Source organism: Pongo abelii, chromosome 1 (assembly GCF_028885655.2).
Source record: "Pongo abelii isolate AG06213 chromosome 1, NHGRI_mPonAbe1-v2.0_pri, whole genome shotgun sequence".
In the NCBI taxonomy this organism is placed as follows: Eukaryota; Metazoa; Chordata; class Mammalia; order Primates; family Hominidae; genus Pongo; species Pongo abelii.
In genome coordinates this window covers 213748425-213761827 of record NC_071985.2, presented here as the reverse complement: position 1 = coordinate 213761827, position 13403 = coordinate 213748425, and the positions used below count along the sequence as shown (strand labels likewise).

Below are 13403 nucleotides of genomic sequence, written 5' to 3'. Positions count from 1 at the left end.
TCATGGGAAGGCTGAAGACTAATTATTCTGGGGCCAAGGAGAAAGAAAAGCATTTGGCTAAGAAATAATTTACAACACATAAAGCTACAGCACCATCCTTAGGCCAGAAATGCCAAAGATCATAGTTGAAGGTTACAATACACATACACACCACACCCAAAATAAGACAATCTTGAGATGCTCCTAGAAGGGCAGAATCTAGGCAGGCCCAGGTCAGCACCCTCTGCAGCCATTTAGAAGAGACACCCATTGATTCTACACCTCTATCTGAAGTCAGATTGGAAGCTAGAGGTCAGTGAGGCATCTCAGGAGGTCTCCATGGCAACAGTTCCAACGTAAAAGAACCCAGAGGGTTTTGGACAATCACACTGCAGACAAGAAGAAAACAGAGATGCTGGCATGGAAGGAAAGCTCCACTCCCACCCTCGCTTCAGCAGTCTGGAGGACGGGCAGGAGGGTGGGGTGGGGTGACAGTGCCATTGGGGTGGACACCCAGGCCCTGTGATGTGCGCCCACATTTACCACTGCTCTCTTCCTTCTCCTGCCTGGTATTAACCACCGTCACCTCTTACTGGGTCACGCCTCTCCACACATCTGCTTTTTTCTGCCCTCACCCCAGCTGTTCACGCACAGCACCCAGAGAGTGCCATCTCAGAGTCAGGCCACGCCCCTCCTCTGCTCCAAACCCTCCAAGACTCCCTTCTCAAAGTCAGGGTCCTTACAATGGTGATGGGGCCGCTGCAATCTGGCCAGAGTGGCCTCTCTGCCCCTCACCCCCGCTGCCTCTCCCATGCTGCTGTAGCCATACCCTCCTCCCTGCAGCTCCTGGACCCCACCAGGCATGCTCCCACCTCACACAACCTTTGCAATGGCCGTTCCCACGGCTGAGAATGCTCATCCCCCAGATAAGGACACAGCCAACTCCCTCACCTCCTTCTGTCTGTGCTCAAATCTCACACTTCAGTGCAGCCACCCTGCCCACTGCCCATCCTAGCCCCTTTACCCAGCTGCTCCACTTTGTCCACAGCACACACACCAGCCTCCCAATTCTGTATCTTGTTTATATTGATTGCTTATCTTCTATCTCCCTCTGCTCACAGTTAAGCACAGTGGGAACTCAGCAACATTTGTTGACTGAGTGGTGGTTTCCACTTGGGATAATTAAAAAATAATTACAGCAACAAATGTGCCTGAGAAGGAAGTGGGAGAAATGGCAAAGTTTCTAATAGTCCATTTGACCCACTGGTTTTCAAACTGCCCCCCAGAGCCCCAGAGTGATGGGCAAGATGAGACACAGGGGGGAACCCTCAATACCCCACCTTCAAATTATAACAGCACATGTTCCAGCAATACCACTTCTGGGTATATATGCAAAATAATTGAAAGCTGGGTCTCAAAAAGATATTTGTACACCCATGTGTACAGAATTATTCACAATAGCCGAGAGTTGGAAGCAACCCAAATGCCCATCTACAGATGAATAGATCAACAAAATATGATATATACACATAGTGGAACATTATTCAGTCTTAAAGAAGGAAGGAAATTCTGACACATGTTACAACATGAATGAACCTTGAGAAGTTATGAAATAAGCCAGTCACAAAAAGAAAAAATGCTGTACAATTCCACTTATGTGAGGTATGAGGAGTAGTCAAATTCATAGAGACAGAAAGTGGAATGAATGGTGGTTGCCAGGGGCTGTGGGGAGGAGGAACAGGGGAGGGAGGTGGTTGTTTAATGGGTGTGGAGTTTCAGATCTGCCAGTTGGAAAGTTCTAGAGATTTGTTGCACAATGATGTCAATATACTCGACATTACTGAACTACACACTTAAAATGGTTACGATGGTAAATTTCATGGTATGTGTATTTTATCGCCATTTTTACATTAAAAAAAAAAAAAAGGGACCGGACACAGTGGCTCACGCCTGTAATCCCAGCACTCTGGGAGGCTGAGGCGGGTGGATCACCTGAGGTCAGGAGTTCGAGACTAGCCTAGACAACATGGTGAAACCCTGTCTCTACTAAAAATACACAAAAATTAGCTGGGCGTCGTGAGAGCTACTCAGGAGGCTGAGGCAGAAGAATCACTTGAATCCAGGAGGCAGAGGTTGCAGTGAGCCGAGATTGCGCCATTGCACTCCAGCCTGGGTGATAAGAGCAAAACTCTGTCTCAAAAAGGAAATAAAGAAAAAATAAATTAAAAATTAAAAAAATAAAAATAAAAAAAATTTAAACATTTAAAAATCACAATAGTAAATGCTTGGCAAATGTTAGCCACATGTCATCTCTTTCTACATATCGTCTCATTTTCTCTCAACAATCCTACAAGGTGGGTGCTATTATCACCCTTCCACAGATGGGGACAGAGAGGCCCTGAGAATTGAAGGTCAAGGTCACTGGACAAGTCATGTGGTATTTAAACTTGTGCCTGGGTCTTAGGCCACAGGCAGCCATCTTCACAATGAGGCTACTCTACCTCTCTTCGGTCTGGTTTACACCCTGGCCAAAGATTTCCAACACAATTTGAAAACCAGCAAATTGGATGAATCCGATGAGCTCCCATCTATCCACAGGCTCACATCCCACTTCTGAGCCCCAAGCACCTGTGGACGGGCCTAACCTGCCTTTCCTGCTTTGTTTTCTTTCACTCCCTGCTTCCAGCTCATCCTCAGCTCAACTGCACTCCCCTGCTTCCAGCCCACGCTGGAAGCTCCGGCCTCAGCTCATGCTGTTCTCTCCATCTGGGTCCCCCTGTCCAAATGGTGCCCTTTTCCAAAAGCACAGTTTAATAATAAAATCAGTTTAGATTTTTGGGGGCCTACTTCCATGATCCCACTTCAGCTTCCCAACAACCTTATGAAGAAGAGACAATCGCTGTCCCCATTTTACAGATGAGAAAACTGAGACTCACAGAAGCGGAGGTCACACAGCTGGCAAGTCCTAGGATGCTCCTTCCAGGCCTGTGTGACCTCAAACCCCAAGTCCTTCTCCACTTTACTAAGGTGGGGGTCAGGGGTGGGCCCCTCCACCTCTTCTTGGACATAATGGCCGGTTGCTAATGTGTCTGTCTCCCTGACCAGGAGGGTCAGGGTGAGAGTGGATGAAGCCCAGGGCACCAGGGATTCCCAATTAATAATTTGGTTATTCATTTCAGTGTAAGACAGCTGGCCCCTCCACTCCCGCCTCCAACCCGACCCTTTGTGATTTTTTCATTTAATTTTATTTTTTTGAGATGGAGTCTTGCTCTGTCGCCAGGCTGGAGTGCAGTAGCTCAATCTCGGCTCACTGCAACCTCCGCCTCCCGGATTCAAGCGATTCTCCTGCCTCAGCCTCCCGAGTAGCTGGGACTACAGGTGAATGCCACCATGCCCAGCTAATTTTTGTGTTTTTAGTAGAGATAGGGTTTCACCATGTTGGCCAGGATGGTCTCGATCTCTTGACCTCGTAATCTGCCCTCCTTGGCCTCCCAAAATCCTGGGATTACAGGTGTGAGCCACCACGCCTGGCCTGTGATTTTTCTTTATCAAATTGATCACCACCTGACAATGTATTATAGGTTTATTTATGGTCTATCTCCCTCACTAGAGGAAGCTCAGAAAGGCAGTGGCTTTTGCATCATGTTCCCTGATATATTCTAGGGCAGCACCTGGCAGAGCAGGGGTTCAATCCCTGTGTGCTGAATGAAACAACCTGCAACTGAAAAATGACTTCAGCAGATTTTTTTGAAGGACAATATCGTTTTATATAAAGTGAGGTCCCCAATGTGCTCAAGAGGGCCTCCGTATAGGTGGATGTCATTACTGAGCACCTACTAAGCAAACTTAGCCCTGGTCCTGGAGGTCACAGGGGATACAGTCAGGGTGGTGTACAGGGTACAGGCAGGAATTAATCCCAGCAATGAGTGTATAATTCCACCATGAACTTAACCTCTGACATACCAGTAGAAGTCTTGTGGCCTGGGGCATTTGGAGTACAAGTCTGGCTAGGGCTAAAATGTGAAGAATGAGAAGATGTTACCTGGGAAAAGGGAGGCAGGGGGTAGAAGTGGCCTGGAAGAGCAGGTGCAAAGGTCCCAAGGAGGGAGGGGTGGCATGCCTGGGCACAGAGGGCTGTTGATAAGCGGTCTGAGATGTGGCTGGAGGTGTAGGCCAGGGGACAGGGGTGCATAGCCTTCTGGTCCATGTAAAAGGTTTTTGCTCTTTTCCCTAAGAAAATGGGAAGCCAAGGCCAGGCGTGGTGGCTCATGCCTGTAATCCCAGTACTTTGGAAAGCTGAGGCGGGCGGATCACGAGGTCACGAGGCTGTCCAATATGGTGAAACCCCATCTCCACTAAAATGCAAAAATCAGCCGGGCATGGTGGTGGGCGCCTGTAGTCCCAGCTACTCAGAAGCCTGAGGCAGGAGAATCGCTTGCATCTAGGAGGCGGAGGCTGCAGTGAGCCAAAATCGCGTCACTGCACTCCAGCCTGGGTGACAGAGTGTGACTCTGTCTCAAAAAAAAAAAAAAAAAAAAGAAAAAGAAAAAGAAAAAGGAAGGAAGGAAGGGAGGGAGGGAGGGAAAGAAAGAAAATGGGAAGCCAGAGCCGGGTTTTAGGCAGAGGGTGGTACAATGTCAGGGCAGCTTGAAGCGGAGGTCGGCTAAATGGAAAATGGACTGGATTTCACTCTCACCCCTTCTGCCTGCTGTCAGACGTTCCAGAGAGCCAGTTCCCCACTCCTCATCAGCAGCCCCGGTTTATAATGTACAACACTGTTTACAAAACACACAGGCCAAAAGAGAACACAATGAGAAACCACCCACTGACATTTCTTAGGTCCCACATTAGCCAGCCCTGGTGGCTGATCCAGCCTTTGTAGCCCAGTGGTACCAGAGTAGAGAGAGATGGCTTGAGCCTTATGAGGAACTCTCCAGACCCCAGCCTTTATGGGAGCTACATGCTGAGCTATGACAACCTAATCGATCAACTCCTCCTGTCCAACTCCTCCTTGGGCCTTAGGACTAAAAAGTATAAAGTCTCCCAAAGTGTCAGACACTGCACTGGGCCTTTTGTGGCTTCAGCTCCTTTAATTTTCACAACAACCTTGGAGACAGGTCATTTAACTTGCCTGATCACTCAGTTACAAAGCTGCAAAGCTAGCACCTGAGCCCATCTCTGTCTGATGCTGCACAGAAGAGCTTGAGGCCACTCTAATACGGATCTCTTCTGCTGTCTTCATGTGCTTCACAGTTGGGGAAACACCAGTGGTCTCCCCAGGCTGAAGGGCAGGGCTTTATTCCACCCTCTGGAGTGTACCTCCTGAGGGCAGAGCTCGTTTTGTTCACTGCTCTATCCTCAGTGCCTAAACAATGCACACAGTAGGTTCTCAACAAATATTTGGTGAATGAACAAATGGATGTTCCCAAAGCTTAAAAGAGTTTCATATTTTCTGCAATGAAATAAACACTGAGTTAGGAAAAAGGGGGCTCATGTGCTGACTCCTACTTCGAGTTAGGTAGTAGTCTGGGATTCTAGCCTGGCCCTGCTCCTAATTCCCAGTGCGACCCCTGGGAAGGGCCAGGCTGTCAGGGCAAAGGCATTGTGGAGGCCAACTCTGTGCGAAGCACTGGGTCAGGCTCTCCAGGCAGGTAGCCCACTTTTTTTATCCCTTGCTTCCTAGCTGTGTAGTCTTGGGGAAGTTACTTCACCTCTCTGAGCCTCAGTTTACCCAGCTGTAAAATCCACTCGAAAGTCAGCAGCAGTAATTCTTCCCTCCTGTAACTTCAGGCATGGGCACCAGAAGACATGGCCTCCTTGTAACATGAGGAGCCTGGTTTTTCTCCAGAGGCTCCCCAAGCCCCCCTGGAATTCTCTGTTTGAGAGTCTGCGGGGGGACAGGGAGACAGGAGGCGAGGGAGTCCTAGAGGCCTTCCTGACGGGGGCGTGGAGGGGCCACGTGGGGCAAGGGGAAGCACAGGGACCTCTTGTGACCTTGGGCAAGCCCCCTTCCTCTCTGACCTTGACCAGCGTCCTCTTTGTCAAGGGAGCGGCTGGGTGACCTCTAAGAACTCGGAGGCCGAGGCCGGAGTCGCCCGAGTGCACCTCCCAGCCTCAGTTTCCTCCTCTGCCACCCCACAAGATTTCTAAAAGCACTTCCGGCTCTGAAAACAAACCAACCACCAGCAGGCGGCCTGGGCTTAGGGCAGGCAGCGCCAGGGAGCGCGCGGCCGCTCCCTGGTGGGTCCAGTGTCCCCGGGGTGGAGGGCGGGGCGCAGGGCAAAGGGCCCCGGGGCTGGGCCGGGCTCCGAGGGCCCCGCGTGGGGCCGGCGGGGAGTGGCCCAGCGAGGTGCGCGCCACCGTGGCCTGGCGGCTCCTCCGGGGCCCCCTTACCTGGAGTCGGCTGCAAAGGCGAAGGCGGAGGCGGCGAAACCCGCGAGCGGCTCCTCCCGCCCGGCCCCTCCCCTCCCCTCCCCTCCCCTCCCCGCCGCGTCCCGTCCCGGGTCCCGGCCCGTCCCGCCGCCTGCCCCGAGCGCGCCTGGTCGCCGCCGGCCGGGCGGAGCACTCGGGAGCGCGGCGCGGGGGCGCGGGGCCTTCCAGGCTCTGACTCGCCAGCTGCGGGTCCCGACCTGGCTCGTCCCACCTCTGCCCCACCTCCACCACCCATCGAGACAGGGGTGCCGGACCCTGCAGGTGACCGGCCAGCCCGCGGCGCCACATCTGTGTATGGGTCCATTTACCCTCCAGGAAGCAGCGAGACAGCGCGGCGGGGGAGAAGGGCCCTGCGAGGTTGGACTTTGCAGAAACGGCCCGCGAAGGACTCGGCCCCGAGAGTGGCATGCCCCAAAGCCACATTTTGAAGACAAAGTCTTCAAAAATGTATAATGTAAACAAAGAACCAGCCACAGAAACCGCCTTCCCGCACGTGTATGCAGCACTTTGTAGTTTGCAAAGTGTTCAGATATCTAGGTTCTTCCTGATTCTACTTTCATTTTCCCTAACGCTAAGTTTGGTCGTGTCTCAGGGCCTCTGCCTGGAGGCTCCCGTTCTGCCTTCAGACCTCCCTTTCCCCCAGTCCATTTCCTGCTTTCCATTCTGGTCTCTCGGGATGGGATCTGAGAGTCTTCCCTGACCACCCAGCACATTCAGTCATTGAACAAGTTTACTGAGCACCTACTACGCGCCAGGAATAATTTTGTTTGTTTGTTTGTTTGTTTGAAATAGAGTCTGGCACTGTCACCCAGGCTGGAGTGCAGTGGCCCAATCTCAGCTCACTGCAACCTCCGCCTTCCGGGTTTAAGCGATTCTCCTGCCTCAGGCTCCCTGGTAGCTGGGACTACAGGCGCGTACCACCATACTCGGCTAATTTTTGTATTTTAAGTAGAGACGGGGTTTTGCCATGTTGGCCAGGCTGGTCTCGAACTCCTGACCTCAGGTGACCCACCCGCCTCGGCCTCCCAAAGTGTTGGGATTACAGGCGTGAGCTACTGCCCCCAGCCCGCACCAGCTACAGTTCTAAAGGCTGTGGAATCACGCACCAGGCTTCCAGTCCTGTTCTATTTTAATCGTAGTATTTATCACTCTGAAATTATTTTGTTCATTTTTCTGTTTGCTACTTTATGTTCTGCCTCTCCGACTTTTTTTTTTTTTTTTTTTTTTTGAGATAGAGTTTTGCTCTTGTTGCCCAGGCTGGAGTGCAATGGCTCGGTCTTGGCTCACTGCAACCTCCGCCTCCCGGGTTCAAGCGATTCTCCTGCCTCAGCCTCCCAAGTAGCTGGGATTACAAGCACCAGCCATCATGCCCGGCTAATTTTTGTATTTTTAGTGGAGATGGGGTTTCACCATATTGGCCAGGCTGGTCTCGAACTCCTGACCTCAGGTGATCCGCCCGCCTCGGTCTCCCAAAGTGCTGGGATTACGGGCATGAGCCACCACGCAGCCCCAACTAGACTTTAAAAGCCCTGGAGGTGGGCAGGTTTAGGCTGCCATGCTCTCCGCTGTGTGCCCAGCCACAGGGACTGTGCCTAGCACTTGTAGGTGCTCAAAAGAAGCACTTAATGAATGAATCTCTTTCCCCTAGCAACCCTGTGGAATTTCATCACACCCACTCTGAAGGAGAGGAAACCGAGGCTCAGGTCCAGACAGTGAAGAAGCCACAGAGCTAATGAGTGCGAGAGCTAGAGCATGAGTCATCGTGGCCTCAGAAGCTGTTGCCCTTACTCCCAGTGAAGACAGTCTAGGGTTATGGGAGGAAAAGGTACCGACGGGGGTCAGAGACCAGCATCCCACCCAGCTCAGAGCCTGGGACTCACGCACCTTGTGAAATGTTCCTTCCTTCATCTTCTCATCTCCCCACTGGGCAATCAAGACCAAGAAGGGCAGTTCTACCCACCCATGAAGTTATTGTGAGGGTCAAATGGGTCAATCATGTGCAGGCTTTAGGGGAATAAGGGGTTATATCTGAGCGTGTGAGCTTTGTCAAGATTGAGAACTTCAGCCAGCCCTCCTCTCAATGTCTGGCAGCCCCTTCCAGCAGATCAGCTTTGTGGGACCAGGCACCACTCTGCACTCCCCTGCTTTGCCCTGTCTCTAATTTGGTTAGAGACCTTGTATTGAACACACTTGTCTTTGGGTATCGGACCCTGTTCAGCCATTGCCCAGCACCCAACCCTCACCCTAGTCACCCCCACTGCACACAGGCCCTAATCCCATCATTGAGGCTATGGGTGGGAAAGATGGAGAAAATATGTTTACCCCTTTTGGTGTATGCTTTTGAGATTTTTTTAGGTTTGGTATTGGACGTTGAAGAATTTTGTTTCCTCTAAGTAACTCTTCCCCAAAGGAATGTTTAGGGAGTTGTGGAAGGGGAAGCCTTCTAATGAACCATTGACTAATTCAACCAGGATGTGTGGAGTGACTGGTGGGGTTCTAGATGTTGAGGGTATAGCAGGAGAATCAAGGTGTTTCCAGCAAAATCATGGAGCTTACATTCTGGTTTGGGGGATGGGTGGAGAGAGATGGACAATAAACCAACTGATTTTATTTTATTTTATTATTATATTTTATTTTTTATTGAGACGGAGCCTCGCTCTGTTGCCTAGGCTGGAGTGCAATGGCACAATCTCAGCTCACTGCAACCTCCACCACCTGGGTTCAAGCAATTCTCACGCCTCAGCCTCCTGAGTAGCTGGGTCTACAGGCGTGCACCACCATGCCTGGCTAATTTTTTTGTATTTTTAGTAGAGACGGGGTTTTACCATGTTGGCCAGGCTGGTCTTGAACTCTTGAACTTGACCTCTCAAAGTGCTGGGATCATAGGCGTGGGCCACCGCACCTGGCAAACAAACTGATTTTAATCTGTTTTACAGAAAAAGTAAAGCAGGGAGGTCACGCTATAGAAGATGAAGCAGTCAGGGAACCCCCGCAGGCGAACTTTGAGGAGGCTATCAGGTTACAGGGGACAGCATCCAAGGTAGACCCAGCAACTGCAAAGGTCTTGAGGTGGGAGTGTAGTTGGCCCTTATAAGAAAACGGTGTGACAGGAGAATGGGGAGTGCTGGGGGAGAGTCCTGGATGAGATGAGATCAGACAGGTAGTGGGGGTCATATCACTGTGAGCTTTTTAGAAATGCTGATGAGGGCTGGGTGCGGTGGCTCACACCTGTAATCTCAAGACTTTGGGAGGCCAAGACGGGTGAGTCACTTTAGCCTAGGAGTTTGAGACCAGCCTGGGCAACATGGTGAGACCCCCATCTCTACTAAAAATACAAAAATTAGCCAGGCATAGTAGGGCAAGCCTGTAGTCCCAGCTCTGTGGAGGGCGGAGGTTGCAGTGAGCCATGTTTGCACCACTGGACTCTAGCCTGGGCGACAGAGGGAAACTGTCTCAAAATTAAAAAAAAAAAAAAAATACATATATATATTTGCTGATGCTTAGGCTAGGGTTGCCAGATTTAGCAAATGAAAATAGAGGACTCTCTGTTTTATTTCAATTTCAGATAGACAATGGATAATTGTTTAATATGAATATGTCCCAATACTGCACAGGATATACTTATATTAAACAATTACTTATTGTGTATCTGAAATTTAAGTATAGCTGGGTGTCCTATATTTTATCTGGTAACCCTATTTGGGCCCCACTCTCAGAGATTCTGATTCCATTGGTCTGGGATCTGGCGAGATCCCATAGGTGTTGTTCAGAAGCCCACAGGTATTTCTTTTCTTTTCTTTTTTTTTTTTTAAACAAAAAACAACAACAACAAAAAACCTGCCCAGGAGTGGTGGCTCACGCCAGTAATCCCAACACTTTGGGAGGCTAAGGTGGGTGGCTCACCTGAGGTCAATAGTTCAAGAACAGCCTGGCCAACATGGCAAAACCCCGTCTCTACCAAAAATACAAAAAAAAAAAAAAAAAAAAAATAGCCGGGTGTGGTTGCAGGTGCCTGTAGTCCCAGCTATCGGGGAGGCTGAGGCAGGAAAATCTCCTGAACCTGAGAGGCGGAGGTTGCAGTGAGCCGTGATGGTACTGCTGCACTCCAGCCTGGGCAACAAAGCAAGACTCTGACTCAAAAAAAATTTTTTTTTAATTTTTAAAAAACTTTAAAAAAAGGTTTTAGGTTTGGGGTACATGTGCAGGTTTGTTATATAGGTAAACTTGTGTCACAGGGGGTCTGTTGTAGAGATTATTTCATCACCTAGGTATTAAGCCTAGTACCAAATAGTTGTTTTTTCTGCTCCTGTCCTTCCTCCCAACCTCCACCCTCAAATAGGTCCCAGCATCTATCGTTCCCTTTTCTGTGTTCATGAGTTCTCATCATTTAGCTCCCACTTATAAGTGAGAACATGAGGTATTTGGTTTTCTGTTCCTGCATTAGTTTGCTAAGGATAATAGCCTCCAGCTACATCCATATTCCTGCAGAAGAAGTGATCTCATTCTTTTTTATGACTGCATAGTATTTCATTGGTATACATGTAACACATTTTCTTTATCCAATCTGTCATTGATGGGCATTTAGGTTGATTCTATGTCTTTGCTAGTGGCTCACAGGTATTTCAAATATGTGGGCAGGGCTAGGAGCCACTGATGTAGGGTCTTGTCTACTCAGTTAGGGGTGTGGATGGAGAGTTGTAGAGGGTTGGGGGCAGTGAATTGACATGACCTCACCTTTTAAAAAGATCCCATTGGCTGCTGTGTGGAGGGCAGAGAGACAAGAGTGGACAGAGGAAGCTGGTTAGGAAGCTATTGCAATAGTCCAGGCCAGAAAGAGGCCTGTATTTGTTGAGCACCTACTATGGCTAGGCACAAGAACATATAATGGAAACAGAGGTTACTGAGTCCTCCCTTGGCCCTACCCTGTTTAGAATTTCTCAGGGATGTGGGAGCCTAGGAATTTGTATTTTTAACACGCTCCCCTGGTGATTCTGATGATCTGTCAGGTTTGGAACAACTAAATTACGGGCTGTAATTTTCCTGGAATTTCTAGAAATCACCATGAATACTGCTTAGGGAGCACTATCCTTATTGCTGGCTCCATGTGCCTTCCATATATACCTTCTATCCTTCAACCCTATGCAGTATATTTGATTATTAGCCCTATTTCTCAGAGGAAGGAACTGAGGCTCAGAGAGGAATAACTTGGCCAGGATCACCGAGCTACAAGGTGGCAGAGTCAGGATTTGAACCTAGGTCTGGCTGATTCTGCTATCCTGCCCTTGATATTTACGCCTAAATATCAATACAGGTTCAAAGATATTTAGATGAGTTATGGATAATGAACCCTCAATGGGGGAAGCCTCCTTTGCTATGTCCCGTTGATGTCTCTCCTCCTAGGACCGACGTGAGGGCTGGCCTGGCCTGGGTGTTTGTTGAGTGGAACTGAATTCTAGGGATGATTTCACTGAGGGCAGCCCATATTCTTTCCCATAGAAGATCCCTATGATGCTGTTGTGCTGAACTTGAGACTGAATGAGCCAGAAGGCCATTTATGGTCACTTCTTTCCTTACCACACTCAGAAATAATCTGAGCTCCCCTGGGGAGGGATTGGACACTCCCTTAGAGGAAGGCCAGCGTGGAGGTAACTTCGGACGATGTGTGGTTACCATGGATGTGACATTGCTGAGCAATCTCTTGTTTGTGTTTCCAAGCCATCTTTGACCCAAAGAACTGAATAACTTTATGTTAATTGGACCATCAACTGGAATTGGCAGAGCTAAGTGTTGGGGATTTGGAGTCAAAGCCATTTGGGTTAATAATTCCCCTCACTGTTTTCTTTTTTCTTTTTTTGAGATGAAGTCTCGCTTTTTCACCCAGGCTGGAGTGCAGTGGCGCCATCTTGACTCACTGCAATCTCTGCCTCCTGGGTTCAACTGATTCTCCTGCCTCAGCCTTCTGAGTAGCTGAGATTACAGGCACACGCCACCACGCTCGGCTAATTTTTGTATTTTTAGTAGAGGTGGGTTTTTGCCATGTTGGCCAGACTGGTCTCGAACTCCTGACCTCAAATGATCTGCTCACCTTGGCCTTCCAAAGTGCTGGGATTACAGGTGTGAGCCACTACGCCTGGCCACCCCTCACTGTTTTCATGTGTTAGGTAATAATTTCATAGTCTCCTGCCATATCTCTTACACAGAGGCTTGGGTCATGACCTCTACCTGCTTCTTATCTAAGAATGCTTTGCACTTGCCCCTGGTCTGATATTTTCTAATGTGTGAGACCCATATCACTGGTGGTACATGAGGTGCCTCTAGCTGGTACATGAACTTGCATTAAATCACCTTGAATCACACAGTAAGAAAGCAATTCCCTTTGATCCTTGTTCTGTTGGGATTGTTTGATGCTATTGAATCTTTAAAACTTCTCTAACATTTGCTAATCTTTCCCTTTTAATGAAGGAAAATAGGCCTCAGCTCAAAGCCTAGCTTTAGACAGCCTCACAGCTATCTAAAATATTGAGTTAGGATTTAATTATGTTGTTTATTTATTTAGTAAACTTTTTATTTTGGAAGGATTTTAGATTGACTGCAAAGAGAGTTACAGAGTTCTTATCTAAGAACCATATACCTTTCACCCTGTTTTTCCCCAGTGTTAGCATCTTACATAAACATATGGTACATTTGTCAAGACAAACAAACTGGTATTGGGTATTGGTACTTACTGTTAACTAAAGTATGGAATTTATCGGTTTTCCATTAATGTCCTTTTACTGTTCCAGAATCCAATCTAAGACACCACATTGCATTCAGTATTATTTATTTATTTATTTATTGAGACAGGGTCTTCCTCTGTTGCCCAGGGTGGAGTGCAGTGGCACAATCATGGCTCACTGCAGCCTCTACCTCCTGGGCTCAAATGCTCCTCCTGCCTCAGCCTCCTGAGCAGCTGGGACTACAGGTGTGCACCACCACACCAGCTAATTATTATT

At 48.9% G+C, this 13403-nt stretch overlaps 1 protein-coding gene across 15 annotated transcripts in view; it reads right to left on the bottom strand.

Annotated features, from left to right (window-relative positions):
- TMCO4 (transmembrane and coiled-coil domains 4) overlaps positions 1 to 6909 on the bottom strand; it is a 121333-nt gene extending 114424 nt beyond the window's left edge. For 2 of the 15 annotated variants that reach the window (XM_054540536.2, XM_054540579.2), the window contains exons 1-2: positions 6720 to 6791; positions 4676 to 4754 (exon numbers count right to left, since the gene is read on the bottom strand). Coding sequence is in view for 1 of the 15 variants with exons in the window: in XM_063714619.1 (XP_063570689.1) it covers positions 6720 to 6834 (115 nt within the window). In the remaining 14 variants the exon portion in view is untranslated. Of the gene's footprint in view, positions 1 to 4675; positions 4755 to 6000; positions 6114 to 6372; positions 6464 to 6665; positions 6684 to 6719 lie in introns of those variants that run through there. The other 13 variants (XM_054540540.2, XM_063714610.1, XM_054540573.2 and 10 more) reach the window with 10 other exon arrangements.
- Between the last annotated feature and the right edge of the window lie 6494 nt (positions 6910 to 13403).